General features: G+C 47.8%; 1 protein-coding gene across 3 annotated transcripts in view; it reads left to right on the forward strand.

Moving 5' to 3' along the window:
• Positions 1-23,896, forward strand: part of EEF2K (eukaryotic elongation factor 2 kinase) — a 72,133-nt gene that overhangs the window by 29,999 nt on the left and 18,238 nt on the right. For 2 of the 3 annotated variants that reach the window (XM_070779780.1, XM_070779781.1), the window contains 10 exons: positions 4,997-5,097; positions 7,957-8,017; positions 8,919-8,956; positions 9,282-9,453; positions 15,317-15,466; positions 15,697-15,829; positions 16,053-16,180; positions 16,874-17,075; positions 19,026-19,093; positions 23,680-23,757. In XM_070779780.1, the coding sequence (XP_070635881.1) occupies positions 4,997-5,097; positions 7,957-8,017; positions 8,919-8,956; positions 9,282-9,453; positions 15,317-15,466; positions 15,697-15,829; positions 16,053-16,180; positions 16,874-17,075; positions 19,026-19,093; positions 23,680-23,757 (1,131 nt within the window). The remainder of the gene's footprint in view (positions 1-4,996; positions 5,098-7,956; positions 8,018-8,918; positions 8,957-9,281; positions 9,454-15,316; positions 15,467-15,696; positions 15,830-16,052; positions 16,181-16,873; positions 17,076-19,025; positions 19,094-23,679; positions 23,758-23,896) is intronic. The other variant, XM_019987483.2, reaches the window with a different exon arrangement.

Consider the following 23,896-nt stretch of genomic DNA (forward strand, 5'->3'; position numbering starts at 1 on the left):
TCTTCTCTGTTATGGTTTATCCCGGTAGATTGGCTATAATTCCCTGTGCTATACAGTAGGACCTTGTCGTTCATCCATTCTAAATGTAATAGTTTGCATCTGCCAACCCCAAAGTCCCATTCCATCCTTCTCCTCCCCTCCTCCCTCTACTGCTGCTGCTAAGTCGCATCAGTTGTGTCCGACTCTGTGCCGACCCCATAAACACCCATAGGCTCCCCTGTCCCTGGGATTCTCCAGGCAAGAACACTGGAGTGGGTTGCTATTTCCTTTTCCAATGCATGAAAGTGAAAAGTGAAAGGGAAGTCGCTCAGTCGTGTCCAACTCTTCGCGACCCCATGGACTGCAGCCTACCAGGCTCCTCCGTCCATGGGATTTTCCAGGCAAGAGTACTGGAGTGGGGTGCCATTGCCTTCTCTGCCTCCTCCCTCTAGGCACCCACAAGTCTGATCTCTGTCTGTGAGTCTAAGAAAGCTAGTGATTAGTGATTTCTTCCACCAGTAAATGGTGTCATACTGCTTGCTTTACTCGGCACTTTGTTTTTTTCCACCCAAACAATAGCTTTTAGAGATTGCCCCTATCAGTGCCATCATCTTTTTAACGCTGCGTAGGATTTTGCCAAGTGTGTGTGATCATCCCACTGTGGATGAGCAGGGTGTTTGCAGTGTTTGCCTGTTACATAGCGTTACGACCACCAGCCATCTTTGGGCGGCTCAGCTGGGCACACCTGGTAGGTGATCAGAATGGGTGGGCCAGAAGTCAGTGAAGAGGGTTCATTATTGTTGGCCAACCATCTAGCATAAGCAGATGGCCCTCAAAGGTGGTGATGCCTGCTTCCATTCACAGTGTCTGAGAGCACTCACTCCCCAGGCCACAGTTACCACCTGTTTTTCCTAACATGATGGGATTAAACAGGATTAGTGATTTCAGCTCAGCTGAGTTTGTTCACCTCTAAAGATCACTCCGGGCTCAGTGAGACACTATTTCTAGTGGGAACATATCTGTCCCCGGGGTGGGGACAGGAAAGAAATTGACCACTAGTAGTCAAAACATTCTTCCCTGTCTTTTGTAAATGAGGAAATGGAAGTTCCCCCAGTGGGTCAGCAGTGGGCCGGAACCAGAACTCAGGGAACTGAGTCTTAGTACAGGACTTTTTATATTGTGCTTTAAAAAAAAGTCAGTTACATTAAACATACCTGTTGCCAGTAAGGTGTGGCTTGATTCTTTTTTGGATTTTTTTTTTTAAAGGATAATTTTGACCTTGTGACATATCATGCCCTCCAATTCTTAAATACTTTTTTCTTTGACTTTTTTTGGTTCGTGTCACAGTACCCAGCCTGTTGATAATTTCTGTTGATAATCCTCATTGATTGAGGGGCCCTGTCTTAGGTGGCTTGCTGCTGCTGCTGCTAAGTCACTTCAGTCATGTCCGACTCTGTGTGACCCCATAGACGTCAGCCCACCAGGCTGTCCTGCCCCTGGGATTCTCCAGGCAAGAACACTGGAGAGCGTTGCCATTTCCTTCTCCAATGCACGAAAGTGAAAAAGTGAAAGTGAAGTCGCTCAGTCGTGTCCAACTCTTAGTGACCCCATGGACTGCAGCCTACCAGGCTCCTCCATCCATGGGATTTTCCAGGCAAGAGTACTGGAGTGGGGTGCCACTGCCTTCTCGGTTAGGTGGCTTAGGGCATGTCTTAGTCACCTGTTGAGAGAAGTACATTTGGAAAGTCATGTGTCTCAGGCAGAGGACAGGGCACCTGACGTGCCCAGAAGGGTGGCCTGCAGACTACACAGAACTCTGCAGGCTTCTTGGCAGCTGCAGGGATTAGAAGGCTGTTACTGCCATTCACAGCGGCTGAAATACAAGAGGGGACTGTGGCACATTTTTAAATTACAGAAATCCAGAAACTGCTTTCCTTGTAAACATGTCTGCTGCAGGGTTATGTATAATAGGGAAAAATCAGTGACAAGCTCAAAGTCTCACTGCGGAGAACCACAGGTGAATGAACAGTTAAGTCAATAATGATAAACCCATGCAGTGGATTACTATGCAGCTGTTACAGCTAACTTGTAAATTCATGATGTAATGTTTGTGTCAAAAAATTTGAGTGGTTTGTTCTCTGCTTCTTGGAGTGTAACCTAGGAGAATCTTTTCGGATGAGAACTCCAAACTTCTAATTTTTAAATGTGGTCTCGCAATTACATTCCAATGAAATATGTCCTACTGAGCTCTTGCACAAGCACACAGAGACATAGATAAGGGAATGTTCTCTTCAGCACTGTTTATACTAGAGATCATTAGAGAGAATCTGAATAGCCATCAACTGAGATCTGAGGAGTACCTTAAGGTCTCTTGCATTGCAGGCAAATTCTTTACCAGCTGAGCCACAAGGGAAGCCCTACCTTAAGGTACGTTTATACAGTTATATTATATCCTACAACCAAGGAAGGAAAATGAGGTCAGCCCAGCCTGTCTGCACATATGACATGGAAAGACTGGATCCAAGATCCTGTGCAAAGTGGAGAACACTTTGCACAGGAAGATGCAGAACACTCTCCTGAAAGGCTGTAAATTATAGCTGCAGTGTGATTCCAATTTTATTTAAAAATGCACGTAAGGGATCTGGAAAAGAACTAATTTCCAAAGCACTGATGATGTTAACAGTTGCTCTGAATGGATGGCCTGTGGCAAATTTGAATTTTGCTTGTCTTCTGCATTTCCCAAGAGTTTTCATTAAGTGTGAATTATTAAGCTTCCAAGTTTTAGACTTTGCAGAGATTAGAAAGCCACAGTAAGGGGGCCCTGGGCTATGCGTGTGTGTGTACTTGTATGTGTGAGTTTCTTTTTTTTTTTTTTAATGTTTATTTATTTGGCTGTGTTGGATCTTAACGTGGGATCATGTACTTCGTTGCTCTGAGGCATGTTGGATCTTAGTTCCCCTATCAGGGATCAAACCGTGTCCCCTGCATTGCAAGGCGGATTCTTAGCCACTGGACCCCCAGGAAAGTCCTCTGTGTGAGTTTCTTGATGAGCTCAGCCTCTCTATCTCCTGTCCTCTGAGCAGCTCCCAGGGGTGGAGCTTAGGTGGGGCCATGGCTGGGGAGCTGTCCTGTTTGAACCCAAGTCCGTGGAAGAGCTCCTAAGAGCTGGCCGGGGAGGCTGAGGGAGGCTGTTGTTGGAAGAGGAGGTCTAGAATCTGCCTGGCCCAGACAGTATCCAGCCCCTTCCTGTGGCTCAGACCTGTGGCCTGGAAGGGAGTTTTGGTCTCATGGATTCTGTAGAGGCTGTCAGGCAGAAGTTCAAGCTCTAGGAAAAGATGGAGAGGGGATAACTATCAGTTTGAGTGTCAGAGTGTTTGTTTGGAGGGGAAAGGTAAGGATTCCACCTTGGGATTATAAAAGCAGTAAAATGAGCTTTTTAAAACAAAAAGTGGGGCCATACGGTGATGCTTTTGATACTCAGTGAGTTCTCTCCATCACGTGCCTTGGTCATCTTTCCCAGTTAGTGCTCAAGAGGCCCAGTTCTCAACAGGGTTTGAATATTTGGGGGCACGTGTTTTGGGGCAGCACAACAGTGGCGGGCACTGAGGCACTGGATGGGTGGAGGGCAGGGATGCTAAGCCCTGGAACGGAAGAGCAGGTCTGCACAAGAAGTGGTCCTGAACCCCAGGACCTTGGAACGTCTTCTGGGAATCTGTTCGTAATTAACTGAGAATTTAGCCTTTTGTTAATGTAAAAGGCAATGTATATTTTGCATAGTTTGATATACTCTTGAGATTGAGAAGCTTATATGGTCTATAAATTTCCTTGGGGGCAGTAAAATGGGGTGTATTTATGATTTATAGAATATTTATAAAAAAGTGACATTGGACCCAGTAAGAGTCCAGAGTTCTCACCACAGGGCTATTTCACATTTTAAATGAATATAGTCAAAGTGTATTAACCAATCTCCACAGACAGACATTTGGGTTGAATTCAGTTTGGTACAATCACAATACCCCTCGTACACAAGTGTGCACACTTACGTTTGTATTTCTTTCTCTCTTTTTGTATTATCTGGGCCTTGCTGCAGCATATGCACTCTTCCTTGTGGTGCGTAGGCTTTCTCTAGTTGTGACACGCAGGCTTGGTTGCCCTCTGGCACGTAGAATCTTAGTTCCCCAACCGGTCCCTCGTGTTGGAAGGCAGATTTGTTCTTAACCACTGGGCCACCAGAGAAGTCCCTATGTTTGTTTTCCTATATGGTACATTCCTAGATACAGGATTGCTGGATCAAAATAAAGGAATATAGGGACTTCTCCTGGTGGCCCAGTGGTGAAGCATCTGTGTGCCAGTGCAGGGGACAGGGGTTCGATCCCTGGTCTGGGAAGAGCCCGCATGCTGCAGGGCAACTAAGCCTGAGCACCGTAAGTACTAAGCATGTGCTCTACAACAAGAAAACTCACTGCAATGAGAAGCCCACACACCACGACTAGAGAGTAGCCCCTGCTTGCAGCAACAGAGACCCAGCACAGCCAAAAGTAAAAATTAATTAATTAAAAAAATAAAGGAATACATTTTTTTCCCATTTTAGTACATTGCCAGGCCACCTTTAGAAAAGGTTTATACCCACTGACGGTATCTGAGAACTCATTTTCCCACATCCTGGTCAGACTCCTGGTTACCAGCTGTTAAAACGTCTTCCAATCTGAACAAAGGGGTGGGGAATAATATTTTCATTCTCAACTCTTTGGTAACAAGCAAAGCAGTATATGTTTTCTGTGCGTCTTACGTTTTCTTCAGTTTTATAGTTGAGGCAGGTCACTTCTGGCCGTGGGAAGGCTATGTCCCTGTGAGGTCTTTTGGGAACTGTGTTCCTACAAGGATAATAGGTGATTATAATTCTGACTGAATAATGCTGTCTGCCTCCCAAGAGGCTGGACACACTTGGGAAATCGCATGGCGGGAGGAATTGGCCTGCACTGTCCCAGAAGCCTAACTCTCCCCTTTGCGTCTGCAGGAAGCTTGGAAGCATGCAATCGAGAAAGCCAAGCACATGCCTGACCCCTGGGCTGAGTTCCACCTGGAAGACGTTGCCACGGAATGTGCCACACGCCACAGGTCAGGTCCTTGTCTGCAAGTGTTGTATGACCCCAGTTCTCTAGGGGTCCTTGGGGGTTGGGTCCTTTTTCTGCTTGTAATCAGTGAGGCTTAAGTACCCCTGGAGATCAAGGAAAAGGGAATATAATAATAATATCGGTCAATATTTGAGTATTTACGCATGTTTAGGCACCATGTGGGGCTTCCCTGGAGGCTCAGATGGTAAAGAACCCCCCTGCAATGCAGCAGACCTGAGTTCAATCCCTGGATTGGGAAGATCCTCTGGAGGAGGAAATGGCAACCCACTCTAGTATTCTTGCCTGGAGAATACCGTGGACAGAGGAGCCTGGTGGCCTACAGTCCGTGGGGTTGCAGAGTCGGGACATAACTGAGCAACTAACACACATACAGAGACAAGCACTGTGCATTATCTCATTTAATCCTCACAGTGTTCCTATAAGACAGTATTCAACAGGCTAGGGTAAGCTACGCTGCAGTAACAAATAGCCCAAATGCAAGTGACAGAAGCCAATTCACAGTCGCTTAAGCAAAGAGGAATGGTTGACTTATCTATGTGGACTTCAGGTATAGCTTATTCCAGGTGCTCCAAGGATGCTTTTGGCTTTCATACCAGATAGACTCTCTTGCATTAATGGTACTGATGGCCCCTGGGAGCCCCATGATTCATCTCACCAAATGGAAATGAATCTTCCTCAGTTTTTAACATTTGAATCTCATTGGCCTGGCTTTGGCTATAGGCCCACCACTAAACCAGTCATCGTGCCCAGAGCTTTGCTTTGATTAGCCAAGTCTAGATCACATACCACACACCAGAAAGTGCTGGGGGATCAGCTCCACCCAGTCCATATGTTCTGAGAATGGTGGATGGTGGTTCCCCAAAGGAAAATTGGGGTGCTGTTACCAGAAGAAAGAAGAGTGGATGCTGGGCAGGCAGAAACAGTGGAGCCTTCTCCACCTTTCTGCAACATAGTCCTGCTCACACCTTGTGAGGCGATGGCTTAGAGCCTGGCGTGCACCCCTTCCCCATTTTGGAGGGTGACCTAGCAGGCTCTGGGGTCTGTTCCAGCAGCTGAGTATTGTGGGTGCCCCAGAAGGCCAGGATGGGAACTCTGTTTCTTCCTGCCTATAAGGGCAGTGTGGTGGCTGGTTGGTGACATGTGGCTTCCAGGCTGAGGACACCAGGCCAACAGGGAGGCCCTTGGGAAGCAGGACTCACATTCTGGGCTAGTTCTGTGAATCCCAGAGCTCCTGAGGAACAGGGACCAGGGGCCACACCAAACTGTTGATTTCCTAGCTAAACTTGCTGATTTCAACTGCTCTGACTACCAGCAGAGGGAGGTCAGACATTGATGCCCAGAATGACCAGAGATTTCTAGATTGGAGGCTTCCTCCTCCACTCCTGGTCTTTAGAGAGCTCTGCTGCAAGCTGGCCCTTTATTGAGACAGATTTCCTATTCACGTGAGTTGTCCCCAGACTGGTTAAGCACAAAGGTCACATTGAAACTGATCTGGGTTTGAATCTTGGCTCTCAGGAAGGTTATTTCACCTTTCTGAACCTCAGTTCTTCCATCTGGACAGTGGACACAGTATTTGTATGGATCTCACTGGGCTGAGTGGTGGTTCTTGAGGAATTCCGTGTAAGCACTCAGCATACAGTGAATGCTCAGTGAACTTAGAGCGCCTCTGTCCTCTATGAGGTCAGTGGTTGTGAAGGACAGCTAAGATCCTTCCCGTGTTGCATGTCTCCACCCTCCCCCACCTTCTGGGTGCCTCTCAGCTTTCAGTCTACTTGGAAGTGAGGGAAGACTGTTTCGTTTACCTTGGCACCTACATGGTAATAAAATTAATAATAATGATGGCCATTATTTTTTGATGACAATACTTGCCATGAGCTTGTTGCCAGCAGGTGTTCGGCTCTGACAAGCCTTCCTCCCCCAACCCACCCCACCAGGCCTGGGGCAGCTTACCTGCCAAGCCTCTGCTTGTTTCTCCTGGTAGAGGCTTCAGGCTCTGAAGAGGCTGTTCTCAGGCGCTGGGAGGTTTTCGAGTCTGTCCCCACCGAGGGTGGACCAGGGAGGCATCTGCTAAAACTGAGAACACTTCAGCCCTGGGGAAGGTTTTAGATTTTCAGGATTTACTGAGCTGAAGAGCTTTCCACCAGACAAACCTGTTAAGGCCCAGCCAGGCCTAGGGGCAGATTTGCTCTGGGAAAGAGGATCCCTGGGAAAGAGAGAGATGGAAATGTTCTGGAACCCTCTCCATGCCTCTCTGTCTTGGGTGTGTAGCCAGCAGCCCCTTTCCTGGCTGGACTCAGAGGTAGGACCCTCCACCACTGCTGTCTGTACTGGGACAGGCTTCAGGAGACTGGCCTAGCAACCTGGGCTGGGCCTCATACTGGCAAGACAGAGGGTGCTGCTGCCTTCCTTCCTGGGACACATTATCTAGACCAGTTATAATAAAGAAATTTATTTATTCAGTTGTTCATCCAGCATGCATTTATTAAGCAACCCCAGTACCAGGCCCTACAGTACACAGCACAGACATGGCTTGTCTTTGTGGAGTTACAGTCCAGTGGGGAACCATAGCCTACCCACAGCACAGCAGTGGCATGGGGGTGGGTGGGGGACATGGTGAAGGAACAGCTGCCTTTGAAGAAAGGGAAGGCCAGTGTGGTGGGAGCCTGGGAAGGAGGGAGCGTGTCCACAGACCGAACCCAGGAGGTCAGCTGGGCCTGTAGGTAGAGAGTGGACTTGATCCTGAGAGCAGCAGGAAGCCCAGAAAAGTCTTCTGCTTTTAGCCAGTGAGTGACAGGATCAGGTGATGGACACTGCGCCCTGGGGTGGGTTCTGGTCTCTGCAGGTACAACGCTGTTACCGGCGAGTGGGTGGAGGATGAAGTCCTAATCAAAATGGCATCCCAGGTGAGCAGAGCCTCGAGCCCAGTGCGGTCCTGGCCGACCAGCTGCAGTGCCCGCTCCCTCTCCTCCACGTCCTCTTTCTTTTTTTTAAGCTTTAGGGAATTCTCTGATGTGTATTTATTTTATCTTTTGTAACAGCCTTATTGAATATAATTCACACACCATACCACATATCTATTTAAAGTGTACAGCTCAGTGGTTTTTAGTACAGTCAAGAGTTGTGCAACCATCACCCCGATCAGTCCCGGAACATGTTCACCATCTCTAGAAGAAACCTCATACATACCCATTAGCAGTCAGGCTCCAATTCCCTCCTCTTCCCCAGCCCTGGGCAACCACTAATTTAACTTCTGTCTCTGTTTATTTACCTATTCTGGACATTTCATATATTGATCACATGTATTAAAAGATTCTTCTTGACACTCTTGTTGAAAATCAGTGAAGTGTGAACCTGTTGATCGGTTTTCAAAAATTGCAAGTCACCACTTAATACTGTTCATCTAACAAGATGAACTCAGTGGGTTGCAAAAAAAAAAAAAAAGAATCAACTAGAAAATAGAGCAGTTCCTGCATAGGAAGCAGCAGGGTCGACTTGTGAAGCATTTTATAGTGTGTTGCACGCTCAGAAAAGTGTATGGCTTGGTGAGTTTCACCAAGTAAACACATGTGTAACCAGTACCCAGATCAAGACACTGAAAATCACCGGCACCCCCCCAGAAGACCTGCTCAGCCCCAGTTACTACTCCTTTATTCCCAAGGGTAGGCACTGCCCTGAATTCTATCACCGGAGATTGGTTTCCCTATTTTTGTACTCCGTATAAATGGAGCTCCATACACACGCAGTGCATGCATAGCTCACCGTTTTGTCCATGAGCTTTGTACATATCTGTGTCGTGTCTTTCAGCCCTTCGGCCGGGGAGCAATGAGGGAGTGCTTCAGAACGTAAGTGACTCAGCCTGCCTCTGGGGATCCTGCCCCGATGCCCTCAGGCTCCTGAGAGCAGGGGCTCTGTGACATTCTCTTCTTGGACCGCACATTGGGCCGGGCTGTAGGGATGGGAGTGGGCAGAACAGGGAGTCTGTCCCTTGACCCCCCTTCCCAGATCTCTGAAGGATGCTGCGGGGTAGGGAAGCCCCTCCCACCTCCTGCATTTTATTCCTAACTCTGTCAGTCAGATCACGCAGGGTGTCCCCATCCTGAGAACTAGGGCTGGGGTCCCAGTGAGCCCCAGAGCATCGGGCAGGCTCCCTGATGCCTCTCCCCTCAGGAAGAAGCTCTCCAACTTCCTGCACACCCAGCAGTGGAAGGGGGCCTCCAACTACGTGGCAAAGCGCTACATCGAGTCCGTGGACAGGGACGTGTACTTCGAGGACGTGCGTCTACAGATGGAGGCCAAGCTCTGGGGAGAGGAGTATAATCGGCACAAGCCCCCCAAGCAGGTGTGTGGCACCCCTGCCTTCCACATTCCCACACCAGCACAGCCCAGGGCAGCGTAGCCCAGATCTGGAGCTGAGGGCGATGGCAGTGCTGGTCACAGGTCCCCTTCTTTGCTGTCTTAGCAGCAGCTAATAAAACCCATCGTTTATGGAGCCTGACAGGTCAAGTGCTCTGTATCAGATTAGTCGCTCAGTCTTGTCCGACTCTTTGGAACCCCATGAATCGCAGTACGCCAGGCCTCCCTGTCCATCACCAACTCCCGGAGTTCACTCAGACTCACGTCCATCGAGTCAGTGATGCCATCCAGCCATCTCATCCTTTGCCGTCCCCTTCTCCTCTTGCCCCCAATCCCTCCCAGCATCAGAGTCTTTTCCAATGAGTCAACTCTTCGCATGAGGTGGCCAAAGTACTGGAGTTTCAGCATTAGCATCATTCCTTCCAAAGAAATCCCAGGGCTGATCTCCTTCAGAATGGACTGGTTGGATCTCCTTGCAGTCCAAGGGACTCTCAAAGAGTCTTCTCCAACACCACAGTTCAAAAGCATCAATTCTTTGGCTCTCAGCCTTCTTCACAGTCCAACTCTCACATCCATACATGACCGCAGGAAAAACCATAGCCTTGACTAGACGAACCTTTGTTGGCAAAGTAATGTCTCTGCTTTTTAATATGCTGTCTAGGTTGGTCATAACTTTCCTTCCAAGGAGTAAGCGTCTTTTAATTTCATGGCTGCAGTCACCATCTGCAGTGATTTTGGAGCCCCCCAAAATAAAGTCTGACACTGTTTCCACTGTTTCCCCATCTATTTCCCATGAAGTGATGGGACCAGATGCCATGATCTTCGTTTTCTGAATGTTGAAGCTTTAAGCCAACTTTTTCACTCTCCACTTTCACTTTCATCAAGAGGCTTTTGAGTTCCTCTTCACTTTCTGCCATAAGGGTGGTGTCATCTGCATATCTGAGGTTATTGATACTTCTCCCGGCGGTCTTGATTCCAGCTTGTGCTTCTTCCAGTCCAGCGTTTCTCATGATGTACTCTGCGTATAAGTTAAATAAACAGGGTGACAATATACAGCCTTAACGTACTCCTTTTCCTATTTGGAACCAGTCTGCTGTTCCATGTCCAGTTCTAACTGTTGCTTCCTTACCTGCATACAAATTTCTCAAGAGGCAGATCAGGTGGTCTGGTATTCCCATCTCTTTCAGAATTTTCCACAGTTTATTGTGATCCACACAGTCAAAGGTTTTGGCATAGTCAATAAAGCAGAAATAGATGTTTTTCTGGAACTCTCTTGCTTTTTCCATGATCCAGTGGATGTTGGCAATTTGGTCTCTGGTTCCTCTGCCTTTTCTAAAACCAGCTTGAACATCAGGAAGTTCACGGTTCACATATTGCTGAAGCCTGGCTTGGAGAATTTTAAGCATTACTTTACTAGCGTGTGAGATGGGTGCAATTGTGCGGTAGTTTGAGCATTCTTTGAACAGTATGAAAAGTGCTCTGTATACCAAAAGTTATTTATTCTTAAAAACAGAACTCTGGAACTTCCCTGGTGGCCCAGTGGTTAAAACACCATGCTTCCACTGCAGTGGTCATGAGTTCAAACCCTGGTTGGGGAACTAAGATCCTGGGTGCTTGCACACTTTGGCCAAAAAATAGGAGAAAAAGAAAACTAAAAAAAACAGAGCTCTGAGGTTGGTGGAAGTTGGAATGTTTTTATTTCATTTACACATGGGGTCTATTCATCAGGATTTTTGTTTGCAAGTGACAGAAATCCATTCAAACAGGCATAAACCAAAAGGGGAATGGATTGCTTCCTATAATTGAGAAATAGGGCTGACTGCAGGCACAGCTGCGGAGAAGGCAATGGCACCCCACTCCAGTACTCTTGCCTGGAAAATCCCATGGACTAAGGTGCCTGGTGGGCTGCAGTCCATGGGGTCACTAAGAGTCGGGCACGACTGAGCGACTTCACTTTCACTTTTCACTTTCATGCATTGGAGAAGGAAATGGTAACCCACTCCAGTGAAGAATCCCAGGGACAGAGGAGCCTGGTGGGCTGCCGTCTATGGGGTTGCTCAGAGTCAGACACAACTGAAGTGACTTAGCAGCAGCAGCAGCAGCAGGCACAGCTGAGGCTTCCCAGGTGACACTAGTTGTAAAGAACCTACCTATCAATTCAGGAGACATAAGAGACCCAGCTTCAATCCCTGGGTTGGGAAGATCCCCTGGAGGAGGACATGGCATCCCACTCCAGTATTCTTGCCTGGAGAATCCTATGGACAGAGGAGCCTGGTGGGCTATAGTCCATAGGGTCACAAAGAATTGGACATGACTGACTTACTCCTTGGAAGGAAAGTTATGACCAACCTAGACAGTATATTAAAAAGCAGAGACATTACTTCGCCAACAAAGGTCCGTCTAGTCAAGGCTATGGTTTTTCCAATGGTCATGTATGGGTGTGAGAGTTGGACTATAAAGAAAGCTGAGTGCCGAAGAATTGATGCTTTTGAACTGTGGTGTTGGAGAAGACTCTTGAGAGGCCCTTAAACTGCAAGGAGATCCAACCAGTCCATTCTAAAGGAGATCAGTCCTGGGTGTTCATTGGAAGGACTGATGTTGAAGCTGAAACTCCAGTATTTGGCCCACCTGATGCGAAGAGCTGACTCATCTGAAAAGACCCTAATGCTGGGAAAGATTGAGGGCAGGAGGAGAAGGGGACAACAGAGGATGAAATGGTTGGATGGCATCACTGACTTGATGGACATGGGTTTGGGTGTACTCTGGGAGTTAGTGATGGACAGGAAGGCCTGGTGTGCTGTGGTTCATGGGGTCGCAAAGAGTCAGACACAACTGAGCAAATGAACTGAACTGAAGTGACTTAGCATGCATACACACAGACACAGCTGGATCCAGAACCAAATTGAGGTTGTTGGAAGTCTTCCTCCAGCTCTAGCCTCAATGTTCTTCTGTGTTGGCATCACTTAGGCAACTTTTCAACTTGCAGTGACATGTTGACCCCAGTAGCTGCAGGCTCACTTTTAATTTCTTAGCAACCTTGATGGAATGACATGTTTTCCCGTAAGTTTCTATCAAAGTCTCAGAACTGGATTTCATTGGCTTGATTAGGTTAGATGCCTATCACTGAGCCAATCATGATGGCCAGGAGGTGGGAATATGCAGATTGGGAAGGCCTGAGCCTTGTATCCACCCTTAGAGCCAGGGTTATGGGTCCTTCCTCTTAGACTAGGTGGGCTGAGATTGGTGTCTCCCAAGAAAAAGCAGGAGAGGGCATGGGGAATAAGATTCCTTATCTGTCCCTGGGGAACCTAGGGCATAAAGGGGTAAAGTTTCTTGCTCAAACAGGCAGGGATGGAGCCAGGACTTATTCCTGGAAAGCTCAGACTTTCCAAGCCCCTGCTCTTGGCTTCTTCACTTGAGCCCCCAGGGTATTGGTGACCTGAGGCCAAGCAGAATTTCCTGTTGCCTGCTTGCATTTGAGGAAATAGCTAGAAAATAGAGCTAGGCCTTTGCGCTGCCTGAATTCACAGCTCAGCTCTCCTACTGTTGGTGTACCTGCTAGCTATAAGGTACCATCGTCTGAGTGCCTCAGGAGAGCCGCATTTTCAGGCAAACAGCAGAATTTATTGAGTGCCTAGTGTTTGCAGAGCTCTTGATTAAGCATACTTGGTGTGGACACAGGAAGCCACATTCCCATGCTCAGGGGCTGTGACTCCATGTACTCAGGCCTGGCCACTTTTCCCTTCTTCTCTAAGCTTGTTTCTGCCTCAGGACCTTTGAACTGGCTGTGCCCCAAGGCTGCATCATTGGATCCCCTCAGTCCTTAGATTTCAGGTTTCAGCTCATGTCACCTCCTCAGCTAGGCTGTGCTGGTGGTGGTGGTTTAGTTGCTAAGTCATGTCCGACTCTTGCACCCCCCCATGAACCGTAGCCCGCCAGGCTCCTCTGTCCATGGAATTTTCCACGTAAGAATACTGGAGAGGATTGCCGTTTCCTTCTACAGGGTATCTTCCCGGCTTACGATTTGAACCCAGGTCTCCTGCGTTGCAGGCAGATTCTTCATTAACTGAGCTATGAGGCTGTGCTAGACCATCCTAAATGAAGATGAAGTAACCCTTCTACTGCTGCAGCCTCTGACATGTCCTTTTGTTTGTTTTGGTTTCTTTTTTTCAGAGCAGTTGGCAGTATCTGAAAGAGTCTTATTCATGTATTTATTCATGTATACTTCAGTTGCCTCTCTCCCCCGAGGACAAGGATTTTATCTGTCTTGTTTGCTCTATCCCAGTGCCTAGGTGCTCAGTGAATAATAAGGTGGTTGAATTGATGAAGAGAGAGGAATGTGGCTGTTTGAGGAGGAACTGGCCGTCGCCTTGAGGATGTGTCTGCCACTGACCCTCTCCCAGTTGCCTCCTGGCCAAGCCAGTGGCCCTGCCGCATGCTTCCTTGTAGGGATAGAGCCAGTTTTGGGGACAGGAATCCGCTGGGAACCAGCTGCTCCTTCCCCTCTGGCTGGTTCTCAGAACTGAAGCCACATTTGGGGAGGTTCTCAGCTCCCGGCTCTGGACCCCTTTGGCCTCTGCAGCTGTTGTCTTCCTTAACTCAGCCAAAGTTTCCTGGGTGGTCATTTCCTTGGGAAACCCAGACCCGGCCCCTGTTGTGGGTGGCTTCGATGGGGCCAGGGTACCATGGGTGTGACCTTGTGTAACAGGTCAAAGTTAGAGTCCCAGGTCTTCCCTATCCTATGTTACAAACATACACAGTACTTACACAGTTTCTTCTGAGTACAAAATTAAACATACGCTTGGTGCAAAATTTAGCAGGGAATGTCTGAATTCCCTGTGATTCCCCTTTGTAGGGAAAGAACCACTGTTATAGTTTGGTGTGTATCACTCGAGAATTGTGTCTGCTGATAATAATGACATCAGCAGACGCTGGCAGACTTGCTTCCTGCACCAACAGATTTCACCCTTATACCCATTCCATGGGTGAGGAAACTGAGACACAAACTGGGGAAATAACTTGCCCAAGTTCTCTGTATTAGCACAAGGCGCAGGCTAAGTTGCTTAGCAGGCAGACTCACAGCTGTGTGCTAACTCAAAATGGTTTCCTTCCATCTCATCGAATAGCCTCTCTTAGATGGGGCTCAGGGTGGGCTGCTGCTTCACCTCCTTGTCATCCAGAGGCCTGGTTCCTTCTGTCTTGTTGTTTGCCATCTGCCAGGAGTTGCCCTGGACTGCATGGTCAGTTCTGGCTCACTGGCAGATGTCTACCTTACAGCCTCAGGAAGGCCAGAGAAGGAGAGGGCAGGCTGGAGTTGCATCATCCCTGCTGCTTGCTTCCTATTGGCTGGGCTTAGTCACATGGCCACATCTAGCTGCAAGGGAAGCCAAGCCATGTCATCGCTGCTGGATGGCTGTGCATCATGTTACAACTCAGGTTATCTTAGTCCATTTGGGCTGCTGTAACAAAATACAGGAGAATGGGTTTATAGGTTCATGCTGGCACCTTCTTGCTGTGTCCTCAGAGTGTGTATGGAGTGAGGGAGCTCTCTGAGTTCTCTTTTTTTCAGGGCACTAATCCCATTCACAAGAGCTTTCTCTCCTGACCTTATCACCTCCCAAAGGCCCCACCTCCTTAATACCATCACCTGTGAGCCTTGAGATTTCAAGCCTTGAGATGAAATTTGGAAGAATCCATTCAGGCCATAGCAGGGGTTTTCAGTCTAAAGAAAAAGGGGGATGGATTCTGGGGACAATCAGCAGTTTCAGCCTTTCTGCTCCAGCCTCTTATCAGAGGAGGGTGCCGCCTGGGCCCTGCCCTTCCCCTGACTCCTCCTGCCCTCCCGCCAGGTGGACATCATGCAGATGTGCGTCATAGAGCTGAAGGAGAGACCGGGCCGGCCGCTATTCCACCTGGAACACTACATCGAGGGCAAGTACATCAAATATAACTCCAACTCAGGCTTCGTCCGTGATGACAACGTGCGCCTGACGCCACAGGTGAGGCCCCTGCAGAGCCCTGTGTCCCATCTCAGCAGACCTTGGGCCACTCCAAATTAAAATAGGGCTTCTTTTTCTGTCCTTGCCTCTGTACGCTTCTCCCTGCAGAGAAAGGCCCCCAACGTGAGCAGAGCTGGAGTACTGCAGCCCGTCAGAGCAGTGCCTGCTGGTGTCCATGCAGCCCACAGCCTGGTCTCTGTGGTCATCTTTTCCTTCTTCTTGCCCCACAGGCCTTCAGCCACTTCACGTTTGAGCGTTCCGGCCACCAGCTGATTGTGGTGGACATCCAGGGCGTGGGTGACCTCTATACCGACCCACAGATCCACACTGAGAGGGGCACTGACTTTGGAGATGGAAACCTAGGTAGGCTGGGAAAGCCAGCATGGCCCGGGAGACCACACTTCGCTGCAAAATCTCCAGGCTTTTTGTTCACCCAGGCAAGCAGGCCAAGGTGGTATATGGGCCTGCCCTAGACTGTGGAGATGGGAGCCTGGGATGTCTGGGCCATGCCATCTTTAGGGTGCTCAGCGCTGCCGTGCCCCCATCCCAAAGCAGAGCAATGCTCCAGACCCCCAACTCTCTTCAGGTGTCCGCGGGATGGCTCTCTTCTTCCACTCACATGCCTGCAACCGGATTTGCAAGAGCATGGGCCTCACTCCCTTTGACCTGTCCCCGAGAGAGAGGGATGCAGTGAATCAGAACACCAAGCTGCTGGTAGGTACCCAGTATGAGCACGTGTGGACTGGCAGGGCCCTTCTGCTGCAGGACCAGAAAACTGTGCTTCCTGTGTGCTGGTGGCCCAGGCCCTGCGATGCTTAATTGAAGAGTATTGTGGCTGGAAGAGTCTTAGTCCCATCTGTGTCCCTTACCCCTTTTGAACCAGTGTACACAGCCCTCCTGAGTATCCCCACTAATAGAGGAATTGGGGTCTGCTTGACTTGGGCCCATTTTTGCCCACAGTGAGGGGACCAGGCGTGTACAGATAAGTGAGTGGGGTGTGTGGTATGTGGTTTGTCTGATGTGTTGACAAATGAGGCTTGAACTTGGCTCACTGAGCACCTCTCTGTGTCCCTGTTGTACCCCCATTACCACCCCCAGTACGTGGACCAGCTATAAGACCATGTTGGCAAAGACCAGCTTGGGATTCTACAGGCCATCCCCCAGCTCAGGGCCATGAATGGTGGCCATCGCTTTGGGAGTGCTGGCACTCTGAGCTCCTGTTCCAGATGCCCCTTCTTAGAGGCCTTTGGGTTAATCCCCCACTGATTATTTTTAGATTTTCTGCCAGTCCCTAAGGCCTCTGTGGCTGAAAGGGCCTCAGGTTTTGAGGGACCAACAGGCAACAGGAAGAACCCCTTGTTCCCAAAAGGTGCCTGTGTGATGTGCATGTCACTGTTAATTCTCCAGCAGTCAGCCAAGACCATCTTAAGGGGGACAGAGGAAAAGTGCGGGAGCCCCCGGGTGAGGACCCTCTCAGGGAGCCGGCCCCCACTGCTGCTTCGCCTCTCAGAGAACTCCGGAGATGACAACATGAGCGACGTGACCTTTGACTCTCTCCCTTCCTCTCCGTCTTCAGCCACACCACATAGCCAGAAGCTGGAGCACCTCCGTGAGTGATGGTTTGGCCCCTGGTTATTGTGATTGGAGGGGGCAAGCACCAGGTAGAAGAGGGCTAAACTGGCTTTCACTTCTGTTAGAAAATCGGACATGCCAACCAAAGAGACTGATGGCCCAGATGGCTTTATAGATAAGTTCTTTTAATAAACTTTCAAGATCCAGTCATCCAAATGCCGTAAAAACCACCTGTATTGTAGAAAACAAGGTAACATTTTTCAGAGTGATTGACATTTGCAAAACGTTTTACACCAAAATTTGACAAAACACCAAAAAAGAAAACTTTTATCCCAACCTCACTTATAAATATACAAGGCAAAAATTCTAAATAAGGTATTAGCAAATAAAGACTAGTATCTTAAAAAAAGTCTGTCACAGCCAAAGAGGGCTTTTGCAGGAATCTGAAGGTTGTTCAGAATTCAGAAACCAATTAGTATCATGTGATTAGGTCACAAGAAAAACAGCAATCATTATTTCTGAAGCTGAAGTGACAGAGTTTACTCATGTTATGGACAGACTTATGATATGAATGTGGGAACTGCAGGAAAAAGGAGAGGCAAGACTGACTCCATGGTTCTGAGCTGAAGAACTGGCAGGACTCTGTGGTCAGTTATTCAGCTGAAAGAAGCCCCAGGGGAGCAGGAGAGGACGATCTTTTAAAGAAGCCTGTAGATCACCACCAAAAGGCCTTGGGAATAGTCTGGAGCAGGAGTTGACAAACTTCTTCTTAAAAGGCCAGAGAGTAAATATTTTATTCTTTGTGGGCAACATAAACACGACCATTGACAATATTTAAAACAGATCAGTGTGGCTGTGTTCCAAAAAAACTGTATGGTTGCTGAATTTTAAATTTCATGTAATTTTCACATGTTACAAAGTAGGTTTGATTTTTTTTCAACCATTTAAAAATATGAAAAACTTTCTGAAAAACTATCTAAGAGGGCTTCCCTGGTGGTCCCGTGGTTGAGAGCCCACCTTGCAATGCAGGGGAAGCCGGTTTGATCCCTGTCCAGGAAGATCCCACATGCCCCGGGGCAGCTGAGCCTGTGCACCACAAGTACTGAGCCTGCGCGCTGGGGGCCTGCTAGCCGCCACTGCTGAGCCCCACACCACAACTATTGAAGCCTGATTGCCCTACAGGTCATGCTCCACAGCAAGAGAAACCACTGCAGGGAGAAGCCCTCCCTCTACAACCAGAGAGTAGCCCCCGCTTGTAGCAACTAGAGAAAGACCACGGCCACAGACCCAGCACAGCCAAACATAAATAAATACATATTAAAAAAAAAAAAGATTATTTAAAAAAGGCATAAAAACAGCAGACAAGCCAGATTTGGTTAGTGGGCGTTTGGGACAGGAGATAAAGACTGGAATCTGCCAGGAAATTGTTGGGTTTTAAACCATCTAAGACTTCTCCCGTTTGTAGCTACCTCCCATTTGTACCCCAAATGGACAAATGCCTCTTTTTTCATTCACAACTGCACCTCATTGACGGCTGACCAGTACATTACACAATCGTATCACTGTTTACCTTATGGAAACCCCAAGGCAGCGCAGCAGCTAAGCTAGTTGCTCATCAGGACAAGTACAGGCAGCTGGCAAGTAGAGAGTTTGGGTAAATTCTCAAAGAAGAACTGTGGCCTCTCAGGTGCCAACAACATTCTTCTCCCGCTTTTGTACTTTATAAATGTCAAATAAAAAAGGTTTGGAAACTCCCTAGTGGCCCAGTGGCGCCTTCGGTGGTGCTTTCTGCAGGATTCTGCGCTTTCACTGCCGAGGGCCTGGGTTTCATCTCTGGTCGGGGAACTAAGATCTTGCAAGCCATGTGGTGTGGCCCTAAAAATAAATATAAATTTAAAATAAGAGAGGTCTGATGGCAGCTTAGATGGACCTTGTGACCTGTTCCAGCCGTGGAACTGCTGCCTTGCTCTGTTTTCTCCCTGCCCAGATTGGCCTGTGTTCAGCGACCTTGATAACATGGCACCTCGAGACCAGGACCCTCTGGACAACCACCGGGTGAGTGGAGGGGGTAGAGTGGGGGTGGGTAGGAGTGGACACCCTCCTCTGGGAACTGAGGGTGAGTCGGCAGATTCAGAGGTGGCAGCCCAGGTCTGCTCGGGGCACTGGCAGGAGGGCACAGGCAGAAGCTTCTGGGAAGAGCAGGGTCCATTTCAGTTTCCGGAGGTGGTTAGAGCAGAGAATCCAAATCAGCCACAGTGTGACCTTCTGGTGCGTGCTGGGCTCGGGCCTGGGTTTGATTTGCCGTGTGTGTGTGTCTTGGGGCAGAAGGGGCAGAAGGGTGTCCAGTGTGTAATGCGCAGCACACGCAGCTGTGATGCTCCCAGGTCGGATGAGCAGAGCAGGTTTCCTACAGCCTCTTCGTGATTCAGCTGTAAGACACTGCAGATGACATATTTGCATTCAGAGGAACATATGTTATAGCGTCAAATTAAAAATTCATTAGAGGGACTTCCCTGGCAGTCCAGTGGTTAAGACTCCACACCCCTACCGTAGGGGACACGGGTTCCATCCCTGGTTGGGAACCTAAGACCCCATGTGCTGCATGGTGGGGCCAAAATAAAAGTGTGTGTGTGTGTTTTTTAAGGCTTTGAAATCCAGTGAATAATTTACACTTACTAGCATATCTCACAGAGAAGGCAATGGCACCCCACTCCAGTACTCTTGCCTGGAAAATCCCATGGATGGAGGAGCCTGGTAGGCTGCAGTCCATGGGGTCACTAAGAGTCGGACACGACTGAGCGACTTCACTTTCACTTTCCTACATTGGAGAAGGAAATGGCAACCCACTCCAGTGTTCTTGCCTGGAGAGTCCCAGGGACGGGGGAGCCTGATGGGCTGCCGTCTATGGGGTCTCACAGAGTCGGACACGACTGAAGCGACTTAGCAGCAGTAGCATATCTCAATCTAAACCCTTTATTTTCATTAGAAATACTTATTCTGCATTTGGAGTTCATAGAATTTACAGTTGAAAGAGTAGATTCATATATACCTGTTGTTATGTGACATAAGAAAAAAAGAAGTTATGTGAAAAAAGTTCATCAGAATTTTTTAAACAGACTTTGCAGAAGTGTCACACTTGCACAGGCCAATAGCACCTTAAGCTGCCCTCTCAGCTCCGAAGGTTCAGCTTCACTCCTGACTGCTTTGCAGAGTTCCTGAATGACAGAAAAAAGTAGGAAGAGCTGCACATATGGAATTGTCACTATGGGCAGACAGTTTTAAGAGTCTGGTAGATAATTCTTATTTAATTCTCACATAACTTGCGAGGTAGATAATAGTTTCTACTCCTCTCAGAATAGCTTTTATGTTTTTTATTCTAGAATTAGAATTAGGATTAGGGCTTCCCTTGTGGCTCAGATGGTAAAGAATCCACCTGCAATATGGGAGACCTGGATGTGATCCCTGGGTTGGGAAGATCCCCTGGAGAAGGGAACAGCTACCCACTCCAGTATTCTGGCCTGGAGAATTCTAGGGACTGTATAGTCTATGGGGTCACAAAGAGTCAGACACGACTGAGCGACTTTCACTTTTCTTTCTAGAATCAGGATGAATTTTAGAAATTCAGAGTAGGTCGAAAAGGAAAAGGTTCAGAAGATTAGCAAGGTGAAAAGTCTCCCTCCCACCTGTTGCCTCAGCGACTTGCTTGTCCCCAGCTCTGCTTGGGCAGTGCTCTCATTATCCCTGATTTAGTGATGGGGAAACCGGGGCATAGAAAGGTAAGCTCCTTGCTCCTGGTCAATCAGTGATGGAGCCAGCATTCAAACCCAGGCCATCTGGCCTTGAACCCTCTGCGTACTGCTGTCTCTCATGTTATTCTCCACCATTTCTCAGATGAGAACACTGTGTTTCGGAGAGGTCGGCTGCCTTGCCCAGGGTCCCAGAGCTGGCAAGTGCAGAGCTGGGGTTTGAGTGAGGCACTCTGTTGCCTGGCTTGGGGGTGGTCACCAAGGATGGGACTCGTAGCCAAGGTCTTACAGAGAGTAGGTGCAAGGAGGGAGCTGCCTGGAGCTTTTGAGTATAGCCTGTGATCTGATTTCAAAAATAGCCTTTCATTCAGCACACTGAACACTTCACTTTAGCTGTCTATAAGTTACATCTCAATTTTAAAAATTAAAATAGTTTAAAAACATAGAATAGCTATTTGACTCACAGAAAGCAAGGCCTGGGGGAGGGCAGTGGGAAGCCTGGGGTGCGTCTAGAAACCAGGGCAGAGGCCTTTTTAGGGTAACACAGCTCCTTGGGGTGGAGCAGATTCCTGGCCAGACCAGAGGCCAAGGATTCCATTGTGTGTGTCCCATGGCTCCCATCTGTCTAGGAGACTGATCCAAGTTTTACATTCATGGTAGTGATACCAAGCTGCTTTTAAAAATATATTAAGTAAGATAAGATGGTTTATTTATGGAAAAATGATAAAAGAGAAGTATGAACTCGTGAGAGGAGTTTTATTTCAAGAAAGAAGAGAATGGAGTCAGGAGGAGACTCATAAGAAGTCTTCATTTTAACAGAAATGTTTCAATTCCTTTTAGAAATAAAAGATCTAAAGTAACTAAGGCTTAGTGTTAAGAGCTGTTGGAACTTAGCAACAGGGGCACAAGAGCTCATTTTAGAATTGTCTATTCTTATTGGTGCATTTGAAATGTCTCTAAGTGGAATTTATAAGGAAAAAAATAAACGTTTTAGCTCAACAATGATGCAGGTGACATACAGATATGACCACAACTCAACAGTGATAGACAGATGACTGAAGTTTTAGAAATTCTAAATTATACCAGATTCCTTTTTACAGCAGAATTCAGATCTAGAAGAATAAAAAATATGCCTAACTGACCTGTGCAGTTTTGGCAGAGGGCTTTCAGTTCAGCTCAGTTCAGTCGCTAAGTCCGACTCTTGTGACCCCATGAACCCCAGCACGCCAGGCCTCCCTGTCCATTACCAACTCCCGGAATCCACCCAAACCCATGTCCATTGAGTCAGTGATGCCATCCAACCATCTCATCCTCTGTCACCCACTTCTCCTGCCCTCAATCTTTCCCAGCATCAGGGTCTTTTCAGATGAGTCATCTCTTCGCATCAGGTGGCGAAAGTATTGGAGTTTCAGCTTCAACATCAGTCCTTCCAATGAACACCCAGGACTGATCTCCTTTAGGATGGACTGGTTGGATCTCCTTGCAGTCTAAGGGACTCTCAAGAGTCTTCTCCAACACCACAGTTCAAAAGCATCAATTCTTTGGCGCTCAGCCTTCTTCACAGTCCAACTCTCACATCCATACATGACCACAGGAAAAACCATAGCCTTGACTAGACGGACCTTTGTTGGCAAAGTAATGTCTCTGCTTTTGAATATGCTATCTAGGTTGGCCATAACTTTCCTTCCAAGGAGTAAGCGTCTTTTAATTTCATGGCTGCAATCACCATCTGTAGTGATTTTGGAGCCCCCCAAAATAAAGTCAGCTACTGTTTCCCCATCTATTTGCCATGAAGTGATGGGACCAGATGCCATGATCTTCATTTTCTGAATGTTGAGCTTTTAGCCAACTTTTTCACTCTGCTCTTTCACTTTTATCAAGAGGCTCTTTAGTTCTTCTTTACTTTCTGCCATAAGGGTGGTGTCATCTGCATATCTGAGGTTATTGATATTTCTCCCAGCAATTTTGATTTCAGCTTGTGCTTCCTCAAGCCCAGCGTTTCTCATGACGTACTCTGCATATAAGTTAAATAAGCAGGGTGACAGTATACAGCCTTGACGTACTCCTTTTCCTATTTGGATCCAGTCTATTGTTCCATGTCCAGTTCTAACTGTTGCTTCCTGACCTGCATACAGGTTTCTCAAGAGGTCAGGTGGTCTGGTATTCCCATTTCTTTCAGAATTTTCCACAGTTTATTGTGATCCACACAGTCAAAGGCTTTGGCATAGTCAATAAAGCAGAAATAGATGTTTTTCTGGAACTCTTTTGCTTTTTCCATGATCCAGCGGATGTTGGCAATTTGATCTCTGGTTCCTCTGCCTTTTCTAAAACCAGCTTGAACATCTGGAAGTTCACGGTTCACATATTGCTGAAGCCTGTCTTGGAGAATTTTAAGCATTACTTTATTAGCGTGTGAGATGAGAACAATGGTGCGGTAGTTTGAGCATTCTTTGGATTTATCCTTGGATCTTATCCTTTAAACCAGCCTTTGTTTTTCTGCCTGTGAAATGGGTGAGTCACTTAATAATAGCACTTACTGTGATCCACACTCTGAGTGTGACACCTCATTTCATCCTCAGAGCCTCTTGATATAGGTGCTATAATGAATCCCCACAGCTCAGGAAACCAAGCTCAAGAGAGGCTGAACAACTGTCCAGGGTCACAACTGGCAGGTTACAAAGCCTGGATTTGAGCCTAGGCAGTCTGCGTTTAAAGCCCACGTTCTTCACCACTATTTCTTACTGCTCCCTTTTACCCAGCCAACACGAGTAGGAGGAAGAGAGTGTTCAGTGAGGAGATGGGGCAAAGGAGAGAGAGCAAATGGATGAGATTCCAGGTATCAACACCAGATATTCAGAGGACCTCTGAGACCATAGGACCGTCTTCTCTCCACAGGACTCTGAGAACGGTGGGGACAGTGGATACCCCAGTGAGAAGCGGGGTGACCTGGATGACCCAGAGCCCAGAGAACATGTAAGGAACCCCCAGGAAATGAGAACAGAGTCCCCTGTTGCCTAGTTGTCCAGAAGGATAGAGAACTAGTGGGGAATGTGAGTGCATCTTAAGAGCATAAGGTAAATGAATATATAAATCATTTCAGATAAATGCAGGG

The sequence above is a fragment of the Bos indicus genome, chromosome 25 (assembly GCF_029378745.1).
Source record: "Bos indicus isolate NIAB-ARS_2022 breed Sahiwal x Tharparkar chromosome 25, NIAB-ARS_B.indTharparkar_mat_pri_1.0, whole genome shotgun sequence".
Taxonomy (NCBI): Eukaryota; Metazoa; Chordata; class Mammalia; order Artiodactyla; family Bovidae; genus Bos; species Bos indicus.